Source organism: Trachemys scripta, chromosome 15 (assembly GCF_013100865.1).
Source record: "Trachemys scripta elegans isolate TJP31775 chromosome 15, CAS_Tse_1.0, whole genome shotgun sequence".
NCBI lineage: Eukaryota > Metazoa > Chordata > Testudines > Emydidae > Trachemys > Trachemys scripta.
The window spans coordinates 825369-853166 of record NC_048312.1 but is presented as its reverse complement, the minus strand read 5'-3'; the positions used below and the strand labels follow the sequence as shown (position 1 = coordinate 853166).

Genomic DNA, 27798 nt, shown 5'->3' with positions numbered 1-27798 from the left:
GACTGAATCCAAATTCAGGTAATCAAGAGCAGGAGGCCAATCTGCACAGCACAGTCCCTTCATTCCCCCGCCACTATGTGGCGCTCCCACGCCCAGGAGCACAGCAATGATTTAATCTTGCCTCCGTGTGGGGGAAGGTCAATGACCTCGAGGTCCCTTCCAGCTCTATATTTCTTTGGTTCTGTGACTTGTTGCCACAATTCCTGGACAAAGGCGCCTTTTCCCACTAGCTCAAAAATTAGGCATTTTTTCTAACACCTTTTAAAAAGCATTTTAGGTTGAGTTTTCTCCCCAGTCACCTGAAGAAAAAAGGTGAGGCTAAGCTAGTATACTATAGCGTCCTAGTCTGAAACTCTCTGCCTTGCAAACCTTCCCAACACACCCTCGTCTCTCTCTCTCTCTCGGACACTCACCCTTCAGTGTAGTTTGAGATCACACCAGGGTAAGTAGTTTCAGCAATCTTTAGGGCACGAGCTGAGAATTATCCAGGTTTTCCATCTTCCTTATAGATTCTGACACAGAAGGAAGAACAAGCTCCCTGCCCACACTTGGTAACAGAATTCATAGCCTCCCCAGGGATTCCTTTCTAAGCTGCTGACTGCATCTGTTCAGTAACCCCGCATGGCTTGCTAATAGCTGTCCACAGTGTGTCCCCAGGATGTCCCATCCTATCACAGGGCAGGGATGTCAGTGAGAAATCAGAGACAAAGCTGACGGGAAATCTGATCACACTCCACACAGTTAAAACATCTCAGACAGAATTGCAAAAATCAGCCCGAACCTCTTAACACAATCAAATAGAAAATCCAGCTAAATCAGACTGAGGTGTGAACGTGGGGCAGATGCGCAGGCATTGCTGGGGAGAGGTCTCTGCAGCACCTCTTGGTTGTATTGCTACCTTCTGCACAGGAAGGTCTGACTCACGTTACTGCAGCATCAGGTACCCGGACTTGGCTGGTTCCTGTGGCAGGCACCAGTACAGCTATTAATAGAGATAATTTTTCTGCACCGTCCACAAAATCCTGAGCAAAATTTACTTTTTGGCTCAATTCCACAAAAATGAAATTTTTGTTTCTTTGCCAGAACTATTTGCATGAAAAATCAGTTTTCTGAGTGCTGCCGCCCAGAGCCGTAACTGCGCCCAGAGGCCCAGGCCTGACACAGCTCAGGCAGAGCAGAGCACATATTTCTGTGGTGAAGGCAGCAACGTGAGACTTCAAGATTACAAATGAGATCATTCCCACTGCAAGCAGATCCTGGCATGCCCCGCCCCCAGCCAGCAGGGAACTCCCTACCTGCTAATATGAGAGTCAGACAAACAAATTGATCTTCAACACACAGTACTAATCACTGAAATCAGACGAGCTCTGCAAAAAGTTTCTTATAGTGCAGCATCTGCAGTGCCCTGCATTACTGTTAGTGATCCAGCCAAAGGAAAGTCACCCACAATGCTCAGCTGCAGAAACAGTGCTATGGTTACAAGAGAATGTGGATTCAGTTTAAAGAAATTTAAAACACAATAAAACAGAACAAACCATTGCCTCCATTCCTATAGGTGTTCAGGGCCTAGGTAATGACCCAGGACAGCAACTACACTTGGCTCTTCTTTTCACCCGGGTGAAAGTCAGTGCAAGTCGGTTACTAAACTGATTCTTCTTCTGGCATATGCCTGTGACCGCACAAGCAACGCATCAGATGACACTAACCTGCTCAGAATACACAGTTTATGACTGTACAGTGGGTTTCAATTTTAATTAGAAAATGAAGGCCATGTCTACACTAGAGAGCTTACAGTGGCCCAGCTGTGCCAATGCAGCTGCACCGCTGTAAGATCTCGTGTACCTGCTCTGTGCCAATGGGAGAGAGCTCTCCCATTGACATAATTAAATCACCCTCAACGAGCAGCGGCGCAGCTATGTTGGCATAGCATGTCTTCTGCCAACATAACGCTGTGCACACTACCACTTATGCTGGCGAAACTTATGTCGCTCGGGGGTGTGGTTTTTTTCATACCCCTGAGCAACGTAAGTTTTGCCCACATAAGTGGTAGTGTAGACATGGCCTAAGTGTCATCATATCCTTTATGGTAGAACCTCCTACCTGTTCAATTCACAGAGCAGGTGCAAGGATGGGGATGCCCCCAACTCCATCCTGCGGGCTTAAGTGTTTGCAGAAGACAAAGTGTATTTTGCATGTTCAAGTATCAGTACAGGAAGTACTTGAGTGCTCATCCCATCACGGAACCAAACAATACCATGTGACTCATTAGACCAATCATAGCTAAGCGCACAGCTTGATTTTCAGATATTCATGTTCAAGCCACAGAGTAAAAATTGTGTAAAAATATTTGTGGAGTATATCAGTACAATGGGTAAACTGAAGGAAATCTCTACTTGTTTTCAGATAGCAGCTACATTAATCAGATGGATTGTTCATTGTGAGTTATTTGCTAGCCAGAAAGGGACATATTTCAAAAATGTTGTCCCCCAAGTTGCAACTGCAATTTTTCATGAACAAATCTCTGAGGGGGAATTAATTACATGGGTACCTCTGAATAGAATCTGCCCATATATAGCAGATAATGAGACATCTAACAATCGAGTCTGTGGGTGCAAACCCCATCTGCATGCACATAATCTATTATTTGCAGCACAGATGGCTGTGGATACAAAATAGAGCAGCTTGGCTGAAGCTTATTTAAAATGTGGCCCAGAAAATCAGAGTTCTCAGCCATCAGCTCCTCCAGGCTGTTTGGATACATGACTTCCAGGTGGGAGCAAGAGAATCAGGATGTGAACTCCTAACTCACCGGGTATAGTAGGAATCCACGCCCAGTGCCTCTCGTACACTTGAGATGTAGAGCTCCAGTGCTGAATTAGTAACCGTTTGGAAGCCCACGCTGCTTGCTTCATGGATGTCCCCGGCATTCTCTGCCATGCTGTCACCCAGATAGTATTCATGAAACTTCAGAATTCCTGCAAGGACACATTAATTGCCAGCATTATTGACTGTGTGAAGGGACTGCACTGGCAGCAACTGCCAAAGAAAGCAGTACAACTGTTACAAGTCCTGAGGGGTTGGCATCTCCAGCAGAAAAGGAGCGAAGCATGCTGTGCTGTGTCTCCAGAGGGCTTTCCAGGAGTTAGTCCAATATGCTATATTAAGACTTTGCTTTCAAAATCTGGTTTTGTACTTTGCAAATGATGGTTCAAGGGAAGAAAACTGAGCCGGGCTTTAATGAGATGTTCAGAAGGCACTTACTATCATAGCAGCCTCATATGAATCATAAAACAGATGTTTCTCGCAAGCATCTCCCAGGGAAATTCCAATAGCACATTTCAATAGCAGCATATGAAAAATGTCTATTAATAGTATCTGACCACATAAACTGGACGCACAAGGGCTGAAAGGCTGAACAAAAATGTTATCCCTACAGCAGAATCTCTTTGTGTCACATGGAGATTTCTCAGTTCACCCTTACGCACAAAAATAAATACATGCAAAGTAAAAGGTAGATTAATGCATATTAAAATACGAAAGCAAGAACATTACACAACGGGGCACCCAGAGAAAGGAAACATTCATATCAGGAGTGCAACATTTTGTCAAGGATTCAGCTGTTACTGCAGATAAAACCCTCCTCCAGTCAGACCAGCTCACCCTTTCTGATATGATTAACCCTGCAGTGCCACAGCACCTGGTGATCACTCTTGAAAGATTCCCCTGGGCACCCTGTTTGCAGTGGCAGCATAAACAACAAACCAAATTGGGGAGATGAGATGGTCAAATAAAAAGACTTAAGCGACCTATTCTGTAGCAACAGCCGCAAATGGATCCATTGAAATGGTCAAGGGGTGAGTGGGGAGCTCTGAGGGAATATTACCCATGCTAGAATGAGGAACCTGAGATGGTCTCAAAGTTTCTGCATATGTACTGGAGAAGACAAGAAGAAAGCAGAGAGCTGGCGTCAGCGCCTGAGAACTCCCACATCAGAGCCTATAGTAAGGCAGCCAAAGGTGAAACAGCAACTAGCTACAGAATAAGGGTCTGAGAGAGGGAGACAGAGCCCGAGCAGACTGTAACCAGAACCGCCCCGCAGAGCTCAGTTATACAGAACAGCCTTCAAGGGCCTGGGCAGTTCCATACCCAAGTGCCCCAGGAGGTTGGTTGTGGCTGCTCTTCTACAAGCTCCTAACTTGTGGTGGGGGTGGAGGGGCCGTGACTAAATCTTTATGAATCCCAGTGACAAACCCTGCTCCTCCAGCTGATACCATCTTACCAGGCACAGTGCTGTCTCCAGTGTGGTAAAACCATCAACATTTTATTATGCAAAATGTCTGGTTTGAGAGGGCAGCTAGTGACCGTGTGTGTAACGGGACAGTAACCTCTCTTCACTCAGATCCATAAAAGATTTGAGTAACTCCTAGAGTAAATCATCGAAGGGATACATCTAGCGAAAAATACATCATGCAAGCCAAAGAAGTTCATTTGTGTTTGCTTTCCTTGTTGAACCAATTAGTGCTCTTTATCTCTTTAGCTTTGTCATGGTGAAGAGTTACAATTATTAAATTATATACAAGAACTACTCCTGAAGATTTACAGTCATCACTTTATTAGATAATGAATAACAGTTGCCTGCAAAAAGGGATCCTTTTCAAATTAATCCTTCCTGCTCTGCTCATCTGTGATAAATGTTTCCAAATTCATGTGAAGAAGATTCAGAAGAACAGACAGCTAGATGGCATATCAGGAAGCTGGGCTGCCCCCCTGTTATCTGGAATCCACTTCAATTAATACAGTACATGTCAAATGCGTTTGGAAGCATAAAACAGAGAAATGTAATTAAAGTGAGGACTTTTTGTTACATAAAAGATTCTCTATTGGAGGTAGCGTGCTTGGAACCTCATTATCACTCTGCATTGCCCTGTGGGAAATCCAGACAGATTGGCTGTTGAAAAATGGGTAAATTAAGCACCTGAAAACTTTCCCATTTATGGGTGAATGTCTAAGCCCTGATCATGCTTTTCTGACTGAACTTTCCTTTCCTCTATTTCTGTGCATGCCACATGTGCCGGCCTATTTTGGCCCCATGAGCCAGCCTGATCCCCAAAAGGAAGATCAGTCCTCAAAACCATGAAGTCCTCCTGCTCAACAGAGGGGAATGGACCAACAGAAACATGGGTATTGAGTAGTTATGGGGGACAAAGAATGAAAAATGCTGGAAGGAAGTGTAGGTCAGATGGACAAATAAGGAACTGAGCTGAGAAGCCCAGGTAGCGCCCACCTCTCCACAGCGGAAGCCACCCAGAGGAATCTGCCTGGATGCGCAGACAAAAAAGTGAACAGAAATTGGCTCCTCTCCACAGTCCCAGAGAATATCCCAGTCCAACTCCCTCTTTCTAGCCTGGTAAATAGCCATCTTGCCCAGCGCCAGGGGGAGGATGACAGGGAGGCGCAGAGATTTTGTGGAGCCACACATAGGAAGTACATAAATAAAAATGTGCAGGGAAAGGTGCAGCCAGAGCTTCAACAAGGGGTTTCTGGAGGAGGCAGGAAACAGGCTGCAACCGAGGGTTGCCAACTCTGACTGAAGCTATTCCAGGAGATTTTCCCCCCAACATTATGTAATGTCATTAATTGTACTGTACCTATTAAAATCTCCTGGATTGCTTTCAACAGTCACTGGGCAATCAATGGTGATCCTGGTAGACTCCCAGCCAATTCAGGAGGGTTGGCAACCCTACTGCAACCTGGTGCACTGAAATAAACAGGCTCTAGGGTCTCTCTCTTGCCACAGAAGGGACAGGTGTCATGGACTGCGTAAACTGCACTGTGCTCATGGTTCCATGAAGGAGCTGCCAATTTATGTTCCTAGTGGTCCCTGGAGCCAAGGTGGAAAGGTGACAGACTGACAGCTCTGGGATCATGTCAAGACCTTCCCTCAGGTATGGCACCAGCACAGCAGTGTGAACCTTACACTCCCCCCACAACTGACCCACCAGCATGCTTTAGCCCTGACAAGGGGAGGCTTCCCTCTCTAGAGTTACGAGAGGAGTCAAGTCTCAATGGCTGGCTCTATCCTGGCCTGCCCACAATGGTGCTATGCAGCACTGGTTTCTGTAGAGAGGATATTTGTACACTAGGAACAGGACAAATCCCCCATCTCATTTTACCAGGGCCCCCAAAACAGCCGTCAGACGGAGACACCTTTTAGTTACTACCGTCTTCAGGCCAAATTCCTCCCTAGAGTAAGACCAGTGACTACAACGGATTTAGAGCAGAGATGAATTTGGCCTGTGGGTGTGCATTCAATCCAGTGTCCTCAAGGTGAAAGGCTGCATATCCAATTACCAATCCCCTGAGCCAGCCTGCCTCTTGATCCAGCTTACACGGATGATCCTATTTTCCTGCTTTCATGATAATATTAGATAAAGGATGAAAGAAAGTTCCCCTAGCAGCTGCCAATTCCCGTGTACAGGTGACAAGGGCTCCGTTCCCTGAGCACCTCTGCAGCTGAACTGCCACCAACGCTACCAAGATGTAACTGAATTCCCAACAAGAGCTGAGTATCAGTGGCAGTAAAATGAGTTGTGGTGAGCAACGGCAGAATAAGCACCCTGAACAGATGTCACAGCACTATCAGAGAGCAGGGAATGTAAGGATGTGGCAGCAAAGCACACTGCATAATCCAGGGTGTATTTCACATTACAAAGTGAGGCTTTGGGTGCCAGGCCCAGCCTCTGGGTGGTGGAACAGGACGAGACCCTAATGGGTCTGTCCCAACTCTGATTTCTAGGATTCCCCCTTTGCAGGCTTTTCCTACAGAAAGGAAACTTACCTGCCCCAGGAGCAAGCAACCAGCTGTACAGATAGCCGGCAGCCAGTGAGTAGTAGAGAACAAGTCCCCTCTGGCCATTCACAGTCTCCAGAACCTGGTCAATGGTGACGGGGGAATAGGGGTCAGAGTCCTGCTGTCCAGTCTGACGTTCCACCAGCAAGTCAGCGAACGCTCTCGTTCTTCCCCTTTCTGCCACAGCCAGGGCTTCGTCATGGTGGCCTGTGAAGAAGAGCCACAAGTTAGGGAACAAAGATGTGTCTCAGGCCTGCACCAGACACTGCAGAGCACTGTTAAGGGGTAGAGAGCATGACGAGTCCAAACCAGCATCACAGGTCACAGGGCAGCAGCACCTCTATGGGCAGACTGTCTTTGTTTCCCCAGCAACCCCAAGCATCCTGGCTGGCTGAACGTTGCTTCTTCCCAGGCTATAACCCAGTGCCCTTTGGGACTCCCTGGCACATCAAACATCCAAGATATCCAGTACCTCGGTCACAGATCCACAGGATCCGTGCTACACTCTGACTTGTAAGCTGTCCCTTCAGTGTGCCAGACCCCAAGAGGTCCCACTTTTCCACAAGGGTAGGCCCCATGGCCTCCACACCTCTGAAACGGAGCCTCTGGGATCCAGTGCTCCTGCTTTTCAGTGCGAGCTCTGCCCAGAGAGTCTGACTGAAGCAGACTGCTGTTCAGAGACTTTTATGCTCTTCAGGGATCAAAGTAGTTCAGCAAGTATCTGCAGTGACTCCAGGCAGCCTTTTCAGAACAGAGTAGGGTTCATTAGTCAACTGTAACACAGCCTCAGGAAGCCCTTTGGTGAACTAGAGAGGCAAAGGTAAGACAGAGTTCAGACTGGCCAATGCCTGGGCTACATGGAGCCATGCTGCTCTAGAAACCATCCAGGCTCTCTCTCTTTCTTGATCGCTTTGCCTGTCAATCCCAGGGGAGCTTCTGTGTCTCTGAGAGCCCAGTTTTTATCACTGCCTCCTGTCACCTCTCAGTCCAGTGTCCTCCTGCTGCAAAGCCACGCTGAGTTCATGTGTTCACCTTGCCAGAACTTCCTGTTGTAAAGCATCAATTGCTCAGCCCTCAGCATTCCCATTGTCTTTCCGCATCTGCCCCTGACAAAGACTGGCTGAACCCAATCCATAACGACCCATTCTGATCACCCCAAACACATCACGTCTCCTGCTCTGCGCCAGGAGCAGAATTTTAACTCTTCTGCACCCACTGGGTAGTAATGCCAAGGCGACATGTTCAGAGTCCTACAGATAGTTCTTTAAAATATTACAGACAATTCCTACGTTCGTCACACTCATCTCTTCTATCTAAGGTTTTAATCCCACCCTCATCCCCGTGGGTCCGATCACCTTCCTGTTGTGCATTAAGCAAGGTGACTCACATCCAGTGTCTGTGGTTCTGTCTGTGGTTCACTCTCTCCCCAGGCTTCCAGAGGATTGTATGTGCTGGGAAGTGGTTTGCTTTGGCAGGGTTTTAGCCACGCTGCTTTGTTTGTATTAGCAAAGGCAGCTGAAGAAGTGCACCTGGCACTGGGAGCAGGTGCTGATTTGTGTACCCTGAGCAGGTAGAGTTCCTCACAGCAGGCTGGGAAGGGGAATCTCCTACCCAAGCCTGTAAGGGAAGGGTCTATACACAAATGGGAGGGAGATGAGTGTTGCTATGGGCTCTGTGATGTGACCCAGCACAGCCCTGGGGGGCACAGGAGTGAATCATACACAAGCGAGGGGCTAAAGGAAGCGCTGCTGAAAGAGGAAAGCAATGAAATATCAGGGAAAGGACATCCTGAACTATGCCTCATCCCAGGATCTCAGTGCTTTGTGCAAATGTTAAATGCAGCCTCACAAGGCTCCCGTGAGGAATTAGCCTCACATTACACATGGGTAAGGCTAAGATTTTGTCATGGTTATTTTTAGTAAAAGTGACGGACAGGTCATGGGCAATAAACAAAATTTAATGGAAGCCTTGACCTGTCTGTGACTTTTGCTGCTGAGGCTCCATGGTTTCTCCTGCCACTGTGGTGGATGGGAGCTGTGGGGTTCTCTCCCCACCCTACCCTCCCGCGAGGCTGTCACCCGTAGCTGGAACCCTGAGGAGGGCCCCCTGTCGCTGGAACCCTGCAGGTGGATCCTCCGGCAGTCCCGCAGCCCCAGGGGCTGAAGGACAAAATGTCACGGAGGTCTCTGGAAATCACGGATTCCATGACAAAAACGTAACCTTACACATGGGGAAACCGAGGCACGGAGCGCAATGGGACTGGACCAGCTTGCCAGCAGCAGAGGCACAAAAAGGCACAGAACCCCTGATCCCGGTCTCCTATTCAAACTAGACTAGAAACGCTTGAGAGGAACTGCACACCTGGAACTTGGGTCAAACCCTGGAGCCATGGAAGAACTCAGACTCCTAGCTCCCAACAGCCATGGGCAGCACAGGTATCTCTTACCAAGGCTGACGAGCACTTGCTGCAGGGCCTGGTAGGATGATGTCTGCAGGTCGAAGAGCGATAGCTTGTAGTCGGTGCTCAGCTGCACCTCGTGGCGGATGGTTTCAAACAGTGCTGACGCCCTATAGAGCTGGGAGGGGAGAACAGCCCATGGTGACACTCAGAACTCCAGCTGGCCCAGTGTGCAGCCACTGGCACTTCAGTGAGGGGGACTGGGGAGGAGAGGGGAAGAAGCTGGGACCAACATGCTCTCAGTTGGGGTCAGGTCTGCCCCATCCACTCCTGGTCTGCAAGCAGCTCATCACACCCATTACTGCAGTGTCCAAGGCAGAGCGGCTGGCCACTGCAGGGGAAGAGACATAGCTGTGTCCAGGGAGAAGAGACCAGGAGACTGCACCCAGGTGGGCAGTGACAAGTCACCTCTGAACAAGCACCATGTGTAAGAAGGGACCACACCCTGATGCATTACAGGGGATGAGAGATCCTCCTACAACTGGAGCTGCTGCCTACCTGGTGCTGGGCCTCCTCCAGGTTCCCACTAGCCCAGAGGGAGAGGCCCAGGCCATGGCGGATTTTAGCTTCATCTTCTCTACGCCCCAGCTGTTCTGCCAGTCTCAGTCCTGAAAAAGAAGTGGAGTAAGTGAAGACAAGAGAAAAGATTCCCTGCTGCTGGATGATGGGAGGGTTGGGATGAAGGTGTTCAGGCTGCAGACAGGAGTAGGCTCACACTGGGTCCTGGCCCTGGGCTGGGCACTCATCCGCGTGCAGGTGTAACTGATTTGCTGAGGCTGCACAACACCTTGAAGAGAAGTGCTGTACGTGCTCCCTGTGCTGTTAGAGTCGGCCAGTCAGCAGGAGGGGGAATGACATTAACACAAGGGGTGCGCCAGCACAAGCGGCAGGGAGCTGGCTAGCAGGAGGGCATGGAGAGGACAGGGAGAAGGCACCAGAGCTAGGACACAGGCCCTTCCTCTGTGCCACTCCAGCCTCTCCCCACCCTCACCATAGCGCTTTGGCTTTTAACCCTTCAAACACTGCAGATGAGCAAAACTGCACTGAGCTGCCAAGTGCTGCTGGAGTCCTTCTCCCTCTCCCTCCTCACCTGACAGGCCCTGCTAATACATCCAGCTAACCAGGACATGCTCCGCACCCGCCCTTGTCCCAGGTCTCCCAACACCTTCCTGGCAGACATGAGGGCTCTGTTGCAGCTAGAGGCGGGGCAGTGATTCTAATCTGACCTACCACAGGAACATTCATTTCAGTTCCAACAACATCCACAGGCATTTCCTACAATGCCCCAACATGTCACACCTCCATGGGCCCCAGTGATGTTAGATACATCCAAGCAGCACAGAGAATGTAAGGGAAAGGCCCAGGTGGGGTAAGGGCTGCCTGGCTCAGCTGCAGAAGAGTGCCCTGCAGGGATACGCAGCAGCTGGAGCAGCAGGAAGGTCACCTCCCATCAGGAAAGGGGGCTGCACTGATTTCCCCCCCCCCAATTTAACTGAAATTCTCCCTACTATCCTGAAATCCTGCTCAGGTCAGTTTCCAGGAAATCCAGGCTAACTCGTGTAATTAATCTATCAGTCTGCAGCCCAGCTCCCCCTACACCATTCAATCCACTCAGCTTGTCTTCTTCCTCACACTGCTGCCGCCACGCTGAACAGACGACGCTTTTATCCTGGGAGACGGTGCAGCAGCAGCAGCAAGGATAAGGCGTGCAAGGCTGGACCAATGGAGGCCCTCCAGCTGTCCCCCGCTCCCAGCCGCTCAGAGCATCCCCCACAACACTGTCATGGGGCAAGGCTGAGAGGCCTATTACTTTTCCAGCTCTCAGCCCCACCCCCACTTTAATCTGAAGGGGAGAAACAGGGAGCTCCCAGCTGAGGCAAGCTCAGCCCAGGTGGGCTGCGGGGCTGTTTGTCCTCAGTACAAACAGGCTTTGTGGATCTAAGTCATTCCATGGCCTGCCATGTCACCCACTGAGGAGATTTCCCTCTCCTGACTCAGGGCAGACTGGCTTTATAAAGAGACTTCGGGTGCTTGGAGTGAAGTTTAGTGATTAACCCTCCCCCCCCCGCAAAGTACTCACTGACCTTTAAAAGCTTTGCCATTCCCTTGTCTGTCACAATGTGCTGCTACATGAAGGTTTGGGCAGCCGGGCCGCTAATGAAGGGCACAGTGATAACTGCACAGGCCTGCAGGAGACTGTCAGAGCTAGCAAATGTCTTAGACACATACTCACATTCCTACATCTCGCTCCCTTTCACACGGACATGCCCTCTCCCCCATCCCCTGCAAATGTAAAGCCACTGGATAATTCATCCACTCACCTTCCTGCAAGTACATCACAGCCTGAGAGTAGTTCTGCAAGGCATGGTGTGTCCTCCCAAGGCTGCTGTAGGACACGGTTTTGGCCACCAAGTCATTCATTTGAGCTGCAATGCTGAGATGTTGCTCCTGATAAACCACTGCCCTCTCATAGGTGCCCAGCGACTCGTACGTTAATCCCAGATTCCCATAGGCCCTGCCCTGGCAGGTGGGATTGTTGGTCTGTTCGGCAATCTGCAGGTCCAGCTGGTGGTACTGCAGTGCCGTGTCGTACTCGCCCATTAGCTGATAGACTCCCCCCAGGCCACAGGCTGCGTCGCTCTCCAAAGACCGGTCCTTCATTTCTCGGGCGATGTTGAGCTGCCGTTCCAGGCAGGAGATGGCTTGCTCATAATTTCCTAATTGGCTGTGCAGACTCCCCAGCTCCCCATAGGCTTGGGCTTTGTTGAACGCCTCCCCGAGCTCATGGGCCACCACTAGCCTCTTTTCAAAGCACACGAGAGCCTGCTGCAAACTTCCCATTGCCCTGCGTGGAGAGAAAAGGAGCATTTATCTTGCCTAGGCAGATGTAACATGAAAACCATCTTTCACTGTCATGTCCTACAGAGAACCTCTGCTCTGGAGCCGGCTCAAATCTGTCATGGCCCCGCTGCCAGATGTAGGGGAATTTCAGAGCTGCCGTGAACCCTGGAGTCAATGGTAAGAGAGACCCTGAAGGCTACAATCAGGCCCAAAAAACTGTCCAGGCCTCCTCTGCATCCCCTGTAAACTCCTCACTCCAGGGGGCCCGGGGCAGGGAAATGAAGTTTCATTATTCAGGGTAATAGCACAGCCTGAATAACCTTCCCCCTTGCCATCCAGACTGCTCTGTCGTTCCACACTACCCGGTGTGTAGACACTGCCCCGCACAGTCATACACATATAGCCGTACAGCCCCCTACAGCCGTACACATACACCCCCACCTCCCCTTCACCATCCAGATAGCCCTGTCATTCCACACCACCCAGTGTGTACACCCTGCCGTACACATACACCTCCCACAACCATTCATCCCTCCATCCGTACACATATGCCCCACAGCCGTACATCCCCCCCACAACTGTACGCATATACTTCCACAGCTGTACACTGCCATCTGTACACATACACCTCCACAGCAATACATCCTACACACATTTCTACACATACACTGCCAGTTTCCCATGTACCCTCCACTGCCACCCCCCAAATCTGTACACATATACCCCCACAGTCCTCCACATACCCTTCACAGCCACTAGCCCCCACACATCCATGCACATACACCCCCACAGCCATACACCCCAGACAGATCTGTACAAATACATCCCTACAGCTTCCATGTACCCTCCACAGCCATACACCCCTGACACACGTGTACAGAGACACATGCACAGCTCCCCCATCTACCCTTCACAGCCAGACCCCAAATCCGTACACATACACCCCCACAGTCATATACCACAACACACATCCCCCACAGCTCTACACCCACACATCCATACATATAACCCCAACCCACACAAATACATCTGTAAAGTTCCCCCTCCCCCCTGCACCCATACTCCTATCTCTCACAGATGTACACATACCCTGCCCCATACCCACCCCCACAGCTGCCCATTCACCTCTATCTCCCCCCAGCACACACACAGCTTGCTAGTCAGTGACTGCACTATGTGAGAAAAATCCAGCATATTGTCTTGAATCTGTGTTCTCAGGTTGGTTCCCTGACACTAACCCCTGTTGGGAGCATGTGCACCCATATACTCGCTGTGACACTGCTCACCACTGAATCACGTGAATAGTGATGGTATAATCATCACTCAGGTATTTTCACTCATTCACTTTCAAGACATTTCTCATTACCAAAGGCCATGCAATACTCCAGCCTTTGGCATTTGTTACCTGTGCCCATTTCCCAGGCCCCGATAGGCCTTCGCCTGGTCTTGCATGCGATTTAAACTCTGAGCTACAGATAAGTACTGTTCATAATACTTTATGGCTTCTTCATAATCTCCTAGAGCCTCATAACAATCCCCCAGGTTTCCATATGCCCGGCCTCTGTCCAGCACAGCTTCGTTTCCGCTCAGCTGCTGTAGCATGGCCAGCTGCTGCTCAAAGTACCCAATAGCTTCCTCCATAACATTCATGTTCATCTTGGTGATGCCCATGTTGCCATAGACTTGGGCCTCTATACTGGGGTCCTTCAGCTTCTGTCCAAGTTCCAGCTGTTCTTCGTAACACTTGAATGCCATGGTGTACTTCCCAAGGCACATGTACACTGCAGCAAGGTGGCCATGAGCTCTGCATTCACCCGGCACATCCCCTAGTTCCTGGTAAACCTCCAGTTGCTGTGTATGGTACCCCAAGGCCTTGTCATATTTCTGTATCATCTTGTAGGCAGAACCCAAGGCTGCATAGGCGCTGGCCTCCAATCTCCGGTCTTTGACATGATGGGCTAAACTCAGCTGCTGCTCATAGGATTTTATTGCACCATTTACATCTTTTTTACATACAAAAATATCCCCCAGGTTCCCAAGAGCCCGGAATTTGGCTTGGGAATTGTTCAGAGACTGGGCCAGAGACAGCAGGTACTTCTGGCACTCCTCGGCTTTGCTGAAGTCCATTAAGGCCTTGAACGCCAGGCCCAGGTTGCAGTAGGCCTTGGCTTGGCTCAGCTTGTCATGTAGATCCTTTGCCAAGGCGAGATCCTGCTCGTAGTACTTCACAGCCTCCTCATAGTTTCCAAGGCAGTAATGGGCATAGCCAAGGTTGTGGCAAACTTTCCCCTCCCCCTCCATGTCCTGCAGCTCAGGGGACAGGCGCAGGTATTGCTCATAGTAAGGGGCTGCCTGCGCGTACTCTCCTCGCGAACAATGGAAGTTGCCCAGGTTGCTGAGGGCCCGGGCCTCGCTCTGTATGTCCCGCAGCTCCCGGGCGATGTTGAGGTGGTTTTGGTAGTGCTGCAGGGCCCGGTCATGGGCGCCTAAGGCCTGATAGGCCACTGCTAAGTTCCCGTGGGTGGATGCCTGCGAGGCCCGATCGTTCACTTCCATAGAAATCTGCAGCTCCTGCCGGTGGTATTTCACAGCGTGGTCATACATGCCCAGGGCATTGTACGCATTGCCCATGTTGCCGTAGGCCCTGCCCTGAGCACCATAGTCATTCAGTTCCTGGGCGATGGACAGGTGAGTCTTGTGGAGTTTCAGAGCAGAGTCATAGTCGCCTTTCATCTGGTGAATGATCCCTGAGAAACAACACAAACAGAGATTAGAGAGCTAAAACCCCACAGCACCACGCCCAGCCACCCCCCACAGCCCCACACGACAACCTTTCCCACACACCACCCCCAGCCCCATAACACCACCCCTCCTGCACAGCGCTGCCTCTGGCCCCCACACCGCCCCTACCCCACAGCCCTGCCCTCAGCTCCACACACTGACCCTCCCCCACAGCCTCACACCACAACCCTTTCCCACACACCACCCCCACAGCACTGCCGCTCCCCCACAGTGCCGCCCTCAGCTCCACACACGGATCCTCCTCGACAGCGCCCCCCGAACCCCACACAACAACCCTTCCCCAGAGCGCCACCCCCAGCCGATACACCAACCATTCCCCCCAGCCCCACAGCACTGCCCCTCTCCCACAGCTCCACACACTGACCCTCCCCCAGAGCCTCACACCACAACCTTTTCCCACACACCACCCCCACAGCACTGCCACTCCCCCACAGCGCCGCCCTCAGCTCCACACACTGATCCTCCTCGGCAGCGCCCCTCCAGCCCCACACACCAACCGTTTCCCCCAACCCCACACACCAACCATTCCCCCCAGCCCCACAGCACTGCCCCTCTCCCACAGCTCCACACACTGCCCCTCCCGCACCGCGCCGTCCCCAGCCCCAGACACTGCCCCTCCCCCACCGCGCTGCCCCCAGCCCCACAGCACCACCCCCAGCCTCACACTGCAACCCTCCCCTACCGCATTGGGCATGACCCCCAGCCCCACACACTGACCCTCCCCCACAGCACCAGGCCCAGCCCTGCAGCCCCACAGCAGGGAAAAACCCACATTTTTCAGGAGCATTTCATGGGGTTCTTTAGCTACAGATGCGCTTTCCCCTTCTAGTCCCAGTATTCAAGCATTTTAAGGGTGTTTCAGTGCTAGGGTCCTACCAGACCAGTGCACGGAGCCACACTGGAGAGGCACCTCACCCAGCCCTCACCCCATGGCACAGAGAAAGGCCTGATCAGCAGAGATGGAAGTCACTGGCAGCTGGGCGCTCAGCACCTCTAAAAGGGACCTGTCCAAAGGGATCTAGCAAGTCCATGGCAGAGCTGGGAGCAGCCCCCAGGACTCCCAGCCTAGTCGCAGAGACTTCAACCAGAATGAGACCATCCCAGTGCCCAGAAGCAGTGAGTGGCTGGGGACAAAGCAGCAGTGTGGGACAGCAGGGTGCCAGGAGACAGAGTACAGAGACAGCAGCTGGGATCAGGACTGAGGGGGCAGGGGTAAGGGGCAGAGGCAGAGGGCCCAGGTTGGGGTGAGGAGGCCCAGAGGCAGCATGCCCTGGACCCAGGAAAAGGTTTGTCTGTGACTGCAAATCACGAGTCTGTTCACCAAACAGCACCACACAGGCTGCAATCTGGAGCCTACAACAACTAGAACAGAAGGACAAAGGATTTTTGCCACCAAAAAGTGGAAAGGAGATGGCAGGACTCGAGTCCTGGGCATGTGCAAAGAATGGATGGCAAACCCTCCACTGAGGGCTCAGGGAGCTACAGGATCCTCTGAAAATGGACAGCCCATGAAGGTGCTGGGAAATCAATAACCCAGAGCCCTGGACGCCTCCATTCCCAACCCTTTAAACAAAACTAGAAGGCAAAAGCACAGCCACGAGGCCCTCACCGCTGGATGCCTCCTCGTCAGCTAGAAGGCAGTCTCCGCTCTCTCCACGGGGCTCTTCCAAAGGGTGCCTGTGACTAGAACAGGGGAGAGAACAGGCTTTCTGCTGGAGCTTAAGGGGTGGCTCAAGTACCCTGAATCTCTTAACACTGTCTTAGGTGAGTTCCAGGCTCAGAGTCATCGGATGCTGGGCCTGGTAAAGCAGCCTTCCCAGAAACTCTCTGAGCTGCCTGGGTGCTCAGTGCCCAGGGCTGGATTTATTGTGCTATGGAGAAGAAGCAGCAATAACTGAGGTGGCTCAATAAAGCAATCACAGTGATGGATGAAGTACCAGAGAAGCAGTGAGGCCATGCTCCAGGGAGGGGGCCTGGCCAGCAGGGACAGCCTGGAAGCAGCAGAGAACCCCAAAAGCACAGAGAGCTTCCTCAGGCTGTCACACTAGCCATTATCCTAAGGAGCAGAAACCCACCTGCCCGTCGCAGCTCTGGCTCTTCATGAGATGGTTCCAGGGCACTAAACCCAGAGAGGCTGCCTGGAATTAGCTCGGATTTAAAACACTAATCCCTGTGAACTGCCAGTTCAGTTGAGCATTTAGGACTGAGACAGCGGGGGTCTCGGTGGGGAAAGGAACCACATTTCCTGCCCCTGCCTACATCTGTACCCCAGCAGCTTGCCCCTGAGTTCCTAACACGCTCACCCAAGGGGATGTTGCTACGTTTTCAGATGTGGATTGGGAGGTTCAGACAGTCATAGGAGTTAACCCTAGCAAGTCCTGTACAGTCCATTCCCCCAACCCAGGGGCCAGTGCTGGTTTGTTCCTACAACAGACAATCAGCTTTCCAACCAATGCTCCAAACATATTGAGAATTACACAGAAACGATTTAACAATAAATCCGAACAGAAGAACTTTGACGTGCCAATGAAGTGTGCCCTACATAGCACTGCCACCCCCAGGAGCAGGTGTGGCGATGTGACTGACAATCACACCTGAGAGGCATTGGAAGGCCATTGGCTCAATCTCCATGGGTCTGTCCTATGCCTGCAGGATAAGAAAGACGCCTCAGGTTTGAGTCTCCTTCCAATGACTGGTGCACTCTGCATTAATGGGACTAATGAACCTCTGCACTTTCTTCTAAGGAGTTCTGGGCCCTTTGCAGACATTCACGAACAGGCCTGTGGCAGGAGATGGCAGGGCACTGCACAGCACAATATCTGGGCCAGGAGGACAAATGCAAATAGGTGGCAACTGTCAGCACCTCACCCCAAAGAGAAGTAAGCTGCTCACTCCAGAACACATGACAACAGGCATCCTGAGGGTGGAAGGAGAGAGGATGCAGTTGGAGGATGAGAGAGGGATGGGCTTCCACAAGTCCAGTAGACACTGGGAGCTACGATTAGGCAGCGCGTTTGATCCAGCTCTTGTTTTGTACTTACAAACACAAATGCAAAGACAGATGGCTTTACAAGCAGGGCTGGAATGCGATAGCTGAAATTTGTTTTCCTGAGGCAATTTGGAGCTTAACAGATTCATTTTGTAAATTCATATTGGATTGAAAACCACAAGTCCCAATATGTACTCTGGCCAGATTAACCGTATTTCTATCAAAGCAAGTTGTTCTATAAATTCTAGTCATTTTCCTACCAACATGAGGCTTCAGGATAAGGCAATTGACAAGACGTGGGCAGAGTGAAATAGGATTTAAATAACGAGGCCTGGGCTGTGAACAAATTTAAAGTTTATGAAATCGAGGGACTGATGGGACTAGCCTGAGTGGCCAAGTGCCATGCAAGCTCCCCCCACAACTGTGCCAATGCCCTCCAATCCTGATCTATCATACCCCTTACTGTTCCATTCCTGGGACCCACAACTGTACCGCTGCACCTCAGCTCTTCCCTCTAGCACCGCCTGTTATTCCTGTCCTGGGGCTCCTGCCCTTTAATCCTAACCTGCAGTTTCCTGCTATGCCAGTCTTGGGACAGCAGATCTGGATAAACATCACATTAAACTAGGATGGGTCTCACCTGTTTCACATGTGCCCTACGTGGGATCTGAAGCCAAGGCTCCAGAGCTCTCCCTCATTACACCCCCAAGCCCCAGAGTCTCCATTCTCACAGCCAAAGCCCTGAGATGGGAAGACACCTCGAGACCCATGATAACTTGAGACTTTATAAAACAGATTTGGATCTGAGGCTCATATACTTTTAAAGACACTATCTTGCCCTCCTCCATCTGGGAGCTGGGAAGCTTTTACAAAGACCAGCTAACACCTGCATAACCCCACTGAGAGGCAAGCAATGGGGACGTAAGTATCACTGAACCTACTACTGAAATGTAGCTACCTCTGGGGTGTAAGAAGGCAACTACTTAACTGCACACAGCAAGTTATCACAGGAAGGAAAGAAGAATCATGTATCCAGCAGAAAGGGGAAGTTAGCTACTGGAGACAGTGTAACTACCAAGGTGGAATTTGACCAGGACCTCACATTAATTAAGAGTTAATATTATGAAAGAACAATCCTTGTAAAGATACCACATGGTTCTTAGGAGCTATAAAGAGAGAAATGAACTAGGACATCTGCACGGGAAGAATAAGGGGTGGCCAGGTTGGGAATAAGTAGAGCCTCTGCTGGCTGTAAAGATGGGCACACACTTCTCTGTTCAGTTTGTTAATCACATTTTTTCCTTTCAGCCAGCTTTTCCATGTGCCTTGGCTCAGCAGAGCTTCCATGACATCAGTGTGAGAGTGAAGCCCATCCCAAAGTGACGTAATGCAGCAGGCCCCACGTATGGAAAAGCTAAAAACACATAGCTCACTGAAAACCACAACTAAGAAAGATTTGGTTTCCAAAATAAAGGGACTGGTAAACATTTCCTAACCTGTTCCTGCTGCAGGGACAGATTCCTCTGAGGTGCAAGACATGTAACCACTCTCCATCATAGGCAGTATAGTCACAGTGAACCCCACCCATCTCCTCCAAGGGAGCAACCATCAGATGGGGAGATCCTTCATATAATAGCTGCACGGAGGGCAATGGGAGCTTTGTGTGCAAAGGGTTTGGGTGGGCAGAGGCTGTTCTAATGCACTGGAGAGACATTATTTGAGATGTTTTCAGTGGGGGTTATGAGTTAGTGTAACTATATTTTGAAATAAAAACCAGAACGTCTGTCCTGGGTCAGGTGAAGAAGGTGGTTGGGTGTTGGCCTCATGAGAGGAAAAGTATCAGAGGGGTAGCCGTGTTAGTCTGAATCCGTAAAAAGCAACAGAGGGTCCTGTGGCACCTTTGAGACTAACAGAAGAACTGGGAGCATAAGCTTTCGTGGGTAAGAACCTCACTTCTTCAGATGCAAGTAATGGAAATCTCCAGAGGCAGGTATATATCAGTGTGGAGATAACGAGCTTATGCTCCCAGTACTTCTGTTAGTCTCAAAGGTGCCACAGGACCCTCTGTTGCTTGAGAGGAAAAGATGCTCATTCCTCCAATGGCCTCGACCAAGAAATGATGACATACTGAAGACGTGTCTGGACGTGACTCGCATGGAGGGGGCTCACTTGAGGGCAGATTCTCAACATGCGACAGGCCTGGTGGGGGGGCTCCTTGGGGGGAGCCTGTGGACACTGCAGTCGTTCAGCCACCCACCAATTCCCGGAGGGGCCCTGAGTGCAGGGATTTTCAAAACCCAGGACAAAACTCTGAGTCACTGGAAGAGGCCATGAAAACACTCCCAGCTTCCTGGGGGACACCGTCATGAGTTACAAGTGGCTCTGAATGCTGCAGATTCAAGGGGAAACAAGCTCATTCTATGGAGAGGAAACATTCCCTTGGACACCTTCTCCAGGTCAATGCAAGTTCACACTTATCCATCCAGACAAGATCCCTTCTGTGCCTGGATTTACACATAACATCATGGCCATCAAGACAGGAGAAGGAAGAAACAGAACCAATCACCAGGGAATTGCAGCCGTCCCATATCTGCCCCAAAGCTGCAAAAAGCAACAAGCTCTCCTTTCTGTGGGATCAAGGTCAGATGCAGGCTCCTTTGGCAGCTCTGAGCTGCCCTGGCTGTTCTGGGAGAGTAACAGCCAGTGACATTCACACCCAACGACGACTCAGTGTAGAATTTCCTAGGGACGCTCACTAGAGTGTTCAGGAGATAGACGTGACTCTTCTGGCAGTTTTCTCCCCACACACCCCTACCTGCATATTCACCCCACATGTCCAAGACACTCCAAAGCCGCAAGACAATCGAATATACCTACCCACACAAACATTACAAAACCCCGAATATTCATCCACCTGAATATTCACCCACCGACAGCCTAGACCCACAGCCAACACCTCCCTCCCCCGAGCGACAGCACATGCTCTCAGATTGCTTCCCATGCACAATACACCAGCAACTTACCTGCTTGATGTATTGCATGACACCCAAGGCCATTCACTGTCAGGCACTATACCAACAGCATTAAGTTACCAAAGGGAAACCCTGCTCAGAAAGAGCAGGCACCAATCATTGCCCAGACTGAAGTGGCTTCTGCAGGGTATTAATGATTTCATCAGTGAGACTTATTGGATGTAAAAGCACATTCGTAAATCGCTTCTTCACACAGCACAAATGCCTCATTAATCCTAAGGGCATCAGGCTTGGAAATAATACCAGCACCAACATTTCTGGGAGCAGAACAAGAGCCACCAGAAAGGGGATAGGTGCTACAGCTCATCACTGTCTCTCCAAGGTTTTCAAAGGCCAGCAGTTTAGCAGCACCAGACGGCTCGGACTGGAGATGTTTTCCAGGAAGGTAAAAGGAAGAGTAGACAGGCAGAGGGAGGAGGGGTGTGGAATGTGATCGCACTCAGAGGAACTGGGATTTACATAAGAATTCCAGCTTCATTTACATCACATAGATCAAAATGTTCACAAGAAACTGGACTCCATGACCCAGCACCACAGATCTTTGGAAAGAAGGTAGGGGCCTCAGATGTGCACACCCTATCAAACGTGTGCATGCACCTATGAAGAGGGACACACTTCAGCAATGGAGATCTTGCAGCCTCAGCCGGGTTCAGTAACAGATCTCGTTTCGGTTCTGAACAGAAGGCCAAACTGTGCCATTTTATGCTCATTTGCTGTGTTGCCATTGGTGGTTTTGTCCCCTCCTCACACCCCTTTCCTACCACTGCAGCTCTTCAGCTGCCCAATCTCACTCCCCATACCCAACGTACTTGTCTGCCTCCTCCCTTTACCCCCCCGTCCCCTCATAAACAAACTCCTGCTCTCCCACACTCCATCCTCAAGTGTGCCCTAAAATTAAGTTCTTCTAACAAATGGATACAGCCATGGCCCTAGCCTGCTGCCACCTGGATCACTCCGCATGGATGTCGTGTCCTGCTCCCCCTGCCCAGGGCTGCTTGATGTAGTTTTAGTTTGTGAGCAATCTGGAGCAGGGACTCTCTCACTACCTCTGTCTGTACAGTGCCCAGCACAAGGAAGCCCACTCCTGACTGGCGTCTTTGGGTGCTACCACAACATGGAACTACTCCGTAAACACCTTGGTGACAGAGGCCCATTGGTGGTTCACTACTGTGTCAGCAACTCACTACACCTAACACACTGTTTTCATAAACTGTATGTAAAAGGTGTCATGTAAGGAATCATATACAAATGCTGGTCCTGAAAATCATTGTTTGGTGTAACAAAGGGTTCTTAAGTGATAAAATTTATGTTCTTAAAATGTCATTAGCAATCAATGAGTAAGCGCAGTCTGCCTTAGACAGAGGAATGTATATTTGCTTTTCTGACCAGCCTGGTCACCAGGCAGAGACAATGAAGGTACATTTACATACAAGGTACCAAAGCTATCAAGCTAATAAACAAGGGAGAAGACAGCATGGTGTCCACACCCCAGTAGGAGAAAAACTTTATCTGGACATACACTTCAAAGAATACATTTCAAAGATTCACTGGGCTATAAAGGCAGGGGGTCTGAACCTCAAATGATAAGCAACTGAATCAACTGATTGTATACAATACTACCATGTTATAGAAGTGTATCAAGTAAGGTCTTTTATGAAAATCGGTGACACCCTGGTGATAGGAATCATTATGAATTGTCTATTAACACTATATGAGGCATTATGGATACTCACTGATATTATGCTTTAGAGTCTGTGACCAAACACAGGGAGAAACAGGATTTCTCCCAGACAGAAGGGTTGGCAGCTATCTATCTGTCTCCAACGTAAAATGAACATTATGGAATCAAAACAATGGAAACCCCATTCACATATGAATCAGCAGGTGGATGGGAAGCCCACAGGAAGGGAAGAACAGCAGGAAACCTTTGGGCCAGAGCTCTTGCAGTCACAGAACATTTGATCCTTCAACCAAAGGGGTTGAAGTCTCTGGGAACTAAGCTTATATGAGAAACCTGCTTAGGCAAAGACAGTAACTTGCTGAAATTAAGTTTTAGTCTTAGAAGTGTAGTTTTACTTTTGTTTGCTTGTAACCCTTTATATCTTTATTCCTTATACTTGGTATCACTTAATTCTCTGTCTTTTTGTTAAATGAACTTGTTTTATTTTTACTATAAACCAATCAGTGCTATGACGGAAATACAAGGGTTTGTCAAACCTCAGGTTAAATTAATAAGCTGCAGTGTATTGTCTCTTGAAAGGAACAAGGAACTTAATAATGTCTGTCAGCATTCCAGGAGAGGGCTGGGCACTGAGGGAGACATCTCTGGGGAACGCAGGAACTGTGTGTTACATCTAAGGTGAGGTTTGGACTGGCAGAGCCCTGAAGATTTTGCTGGCAAGGCAGCCAAGCTGATGTGTCAGGGAGTTGTCACACAGTTTGGCAGTAGCAAAACTCTGATTTGCTGAAGCTGAGAGCAGAAACACAAACACAGTAACTCACAAATCTGGGAACCCCAGCAGACTGTCACAGGGCAGATGTTTTGGGGGACATTTGGGACTGGGAGAGTGTTAGGGTCACTGTACAAAAAGTAACTGGGCAGTGGATGAGTGACCTGCATGCTTGTAAGTTGACTCTTGGTGTCAGGGTTGTGAGCCACAGAGGCATAGTATTTATGGTACCCAGAGTTGCAGGGCAGGTGATGACAATGCCTTAAGTGGTCTGGGTTGACCCCAAAGCGTCACAGCCTAACAACAAAGCAGAAGCATAACTTTGAGCTTTAGCACACAAATACCAGAGCGGAGAGAAGAGCTCCATGAAAGGTCCAAGCTTCAAGAAACGCTTCATGCCCAGGAGAGCTCCAAGAGAGCGTTCCAGGTACCACAGGCTCCAAACTAAGTGTGTGGGAGGTCAACACTGCTGTAGAAAAATGATGGCAAATCTAAAGGCATGGCAGTTCAGAAAGCCATTCCAAGCTGCTCTCCCGCACCTTACCCTGCCCTTGAGTCAAGCCAGCTACTGGCCCCATCACACACACTGAGGAAAATGATGTTTTACTGACACATTTCAGATGGAGAGATCAGGTTCAAAATGATGGGGGTTTGTCACTGCTAAGAAATGGGTGTGGGCTTGTAGTGAGCTGTGCAGGAATGAAAGGTGTGTGGCAGCAGTATGACCAAGAGGCCCTTGTCGCCTAACTTCTGGGCTCCTGGAATAAAGCCATCATCAGGAAGAAACTTACTCAAATATGCAGATGGCAGGAGATGCCCATCAGGCCTTTGAAGAGCAGCCAGAACTGGACAGCTGCAACTCTTCTCTCCCCTCTGCAATGTTCCTATTTCATGTAGCACTGTGTGGACCGTATAAACTGCTCAGCTTCCCAGCCTTCAGCACCCGCTCTGCTGATGCAGGAAGCTGAAATTCCCCTCTGTGAATGGAGTGAGACATCACAGAGAGTTTATCTGTACACGAAAGGCTGACAAATATAAATAACATGAGATTAGGAGAGAGCTGGTTGTTCTGCAAATTCCTCCTGAGTCTGACATGTTTGAAGTTACGTGAATGAGATAAAAGGCATCAAGGAATTTAAAAATAATTAATTCACTGTCCCCTCTCAGCCCCCCCCCCTTTCCTGATCTGATGCATCCATGAGCGCCCCTCAATAACAGCCTTGGAAAAAGAGAGAGAGAGAGAGTGCGCGCGTGCGTGCGTGCAGGGAATGCTGGGCCATTTCAGGCCTCGTGGGATGTGCCGTCATCGCTTCCTTTAATTTCCATCTCCCCAAAACCAGATCAGCTCCTGTTTCCTGACTAAAACATCCCAGCTTCAGAACCAACGTCTGAGAAATTGCACGGGACTCCAGCAGGTCGGGTCTGTGGGCTAATGTCTCATCCACCCTTGTAGCACTGAGATGAAAAACTGAAGATTTAGACCAGACTTGCAAAGCTGGGTAACTAAGGACAGGCTCCTATTTCAGAGGGGCCAGACCATAAGAAGTGATGAGCACCAGCAGGACACTGATTTCAGCTTCAGGTGTTTGGAAAAATCACAAGTCCAACTAGAGGCACTGTAGAAGGTTGTGGCCATGCCTCCCTGTCGGTGTCGGAGGGAGGCATGCCCCCTTGCTACAGGCACCCATGTGTGAAAACTCTTGCCTCAGTTTACAGTTCTCAGACACAGCAGCTCTTCTTTTACCGAAAGCTCACACTTTCTCAGTGAAGACTGCTTGGAGCAGCATCCAGGTTTCTGGACCATTACAGTGGGGCATCTACTAGCATTGTGTCTCCTCTCACTGCTGCATGGTGACCACAAGGTTCTTATTCAGGCCGAGGTTCCTCTGGCTTCTGAAAAGCCCCTCAGGCTCGTGGTCTGAATCAGATTCATGCATTACAATTCTCCTCCCTGATGTCCGGTTCTCCTCATTTCTCTGGCCTCACCCTGCCTTCACTCCAAAGCAGCACCACGCAAAGATCTAGTTTGTTTGCAAGGCTGGGGGGGAAATCATTCACCTTCAAGAATAAGCTCTTATAAGTAAGGCTACGTTTTAGTCATGGGTATTTTTAGTAAAAGACATGGACAGGTCATGGGCAGTAAACAAAAATTCACGGCCCGTGACCTGTCCATGACTTTTACTATATACCCCTAACTAAAATTTGGACAGGGGCCCCCGCGTGCTCTGGGAGGGGTGGTGGTCCGGGGGTGCTACGGGTGCTGGGGGAAGTGGCCCAGGACCCTGCTGGTGCTGAGGGGGGCAGGCAGCGGCGCATGGCCCAGGACCTCCACTGCTGCTGTGGGGGGAGGGTTGACAGGGGCTCCCTACCCAGCTCTGCGTGTCCCTGCAGCTCCTAGGCAGCAGAGGGGCCTGGGGGCTCTACACACGGCTCCCATCATAAGCCCCAGCTGTGCAGCTCCAATTGGCCGGGAATCACAACCAAAGGGAGCTGTGGGGGTGGGGCCTGTGGGCGCAGGCAACACGTGCAGCCCCCTGGCCCCTCCTCCACCTAGGAGCTGCAGGGCCATGGCAGTGGGAGCCAGGGAGCCCCCCCATCCTGAGGTAAGTGCCCCCACACACTCCCCAACCCCCTGCCCCAGCCCTGAGTCCCCTCCCACACACCCAACCACTGCAGAAGTCACGGAGGTCACGGAAAGTCATGGAATCCATGACAGACTCGCAGCCTTACTCATAAACCCTTTAAGGAGCGCCCAGTGCGCAGTCAGCAGGCCACAGCCCTCTAGCACCCCAATCTGGAGCTCACGCACCCCCAGAGCTGCAGATTCCTTGGGAGGAATTAATTTATATTGGTCGCCATTAATAGTCCATGATTAGCCAGTCACCATCCCCCCAGGCTATGACTATTCGCAGACTAGGAGATAGCTGGGCTCTCTCAGACACTACTGGTCAGTGCCTGTGATAGTGGCCACTGAACTGACCAAAGCTACAGGGCCTGCATAATAATCTGCTCCTCATCCATCCAGTTCCAATGGGCTCATTTGTAACTCGAAGCTGCACAAAGGCCGTGTCCCGTTTGAAGGTAAAAGGTTAGCCTCCTGAATCCCCTCAATAGGCAGCAACAGGAGACATGTGGTGCTGTGTTTCAAGAAGGGAAGTAACTTCTTGATGGCAGAGTTGTTGACGAGGAGCCAGTCCTGAGCACTCTGCCCTGCGCAGGAAGGGAAGCAGAGAAAGGTTCCTGGGACTGGATTCCTAGAGCAAGGCTCTTCTGTGGGCCAGCAGAACTTGGGAACACACTGGCGAGAGCACAGTCAGAGTGGGGACACCACTGCCCAACCTAAGAAGAAGCATCCGCGGGCTCTGAAGGGAGTTTCATCCAGAGCACCATGTCCTCAGAGAAGGGCTGCTGCCTGCAATAAGGGGCCTTGGGCAGCAGAGATTCACAGAACATCCCCTGGAAAACAGGCTGCTCCCGAGGAAACGGGAATCTGGCATACCCCTTCAGAGGCACAGGTGCAGCTCTTCTCCCCCTGACAGATGATGATTCCAAGGCAGAGCTTTGGGATTAAAGGCACCAGAGACACTAACAGGTTGCATTGACAGGGAACATCCTGCAACTTCTTGCTCTGCAGGTTGTAGAAAAGCCATACACTCAATGCAATTAGCAGACCCCACAGCAAGATTAACTAAGATCAGGAAGGGGAAGTTATCACATACTAGAACAATTACATCTCTTTGCTTTCCTTAACAATCAAAATTAAGGCTTGTAGGCAGATGGGAGATGAAGCCTATGCAGCTTCAGATGTTCCAGTCGGTCTCTTTACTACCACCACAGGAAAAAACAAACAATGAGCAAAAGTTTACAAGTGGTTACCTAAGACAAAGCTGAGAAAATGGCATAATGGAGCAGAAAATTGGAGTCTCCAATCTCCTCCTCCGCAGCCCCTATCACTAAGCTAGCCTGGTGGGAGCCTGTCACCATCTGTGCCTGTCACACGAGCGGGAAGGATCCAGAAACACACTGTCACTTCAAAACACAAAGCTACCAACTCATTCACACAGCTATAATTGTGTACTTCAAAAGGAAAGAAACGCTTTCTTCCAGGCAGCTAGCCAGCCAGGCCCCATCCAGGAGTAGTATGCAAATGACATCAGGGAACAGAACCAAACAGAGTCTAGGGAGGAAGGGCAAGGAAAGCTAAAACAGACTCATACAGCACTTGAGATCTGTGAAATTGGAGCAAAATATACACAACCTAGAAACAATGTGGACTTCTCCTTCCTTTGCTTAACAATTACTGCTAAGGGCACAGACGGATGCTAGGGAAACAGCCATCTGAAGCACCAGCTGTAGTGTAAATGCAACCTGAACTA

General features: G+C 50.3%; 1 protein-coding gene across 5 annotated transcripts in view; it reads right to left on the bottom strand.

Annotated features, from left to right (window-relative positions):
- Positions 1-27798, bottom strand: part of TTC28 (tetratricopeptide repeat domain 28) — a 435889-nt gene that overhangs the window by 60138 nt on the left and 347953 nt on the right. For all 5 annotated transcript variants that reach the window (XM_034791355.1, XM_034791356.1, XM_034791359.1 and 2 more), the window contains 6 exons: positions 13555-14896; positions 11630-12153; positions 9807-9916; positions 9297-9426; positions 6839-7057; positions 2810-2975 (listed from right to left, as the gene is read on the bottom strand). In XM_034791355.1, the coding sequence (XP_034647246.1) occupies positions 2810-2975; positions 6839-7057; positions 9297-9426; positions 9807-9916; positions 11630-12153; positions 13555-14896 (2491 nt within the window). The remainder of the gene's footprint in view (positions 1-2809; positions 2976-6838; positions 7058-9296; positions 9427-9806; positions 9917-11629; positions 12154-13554; positions 14897-27798) is intronic.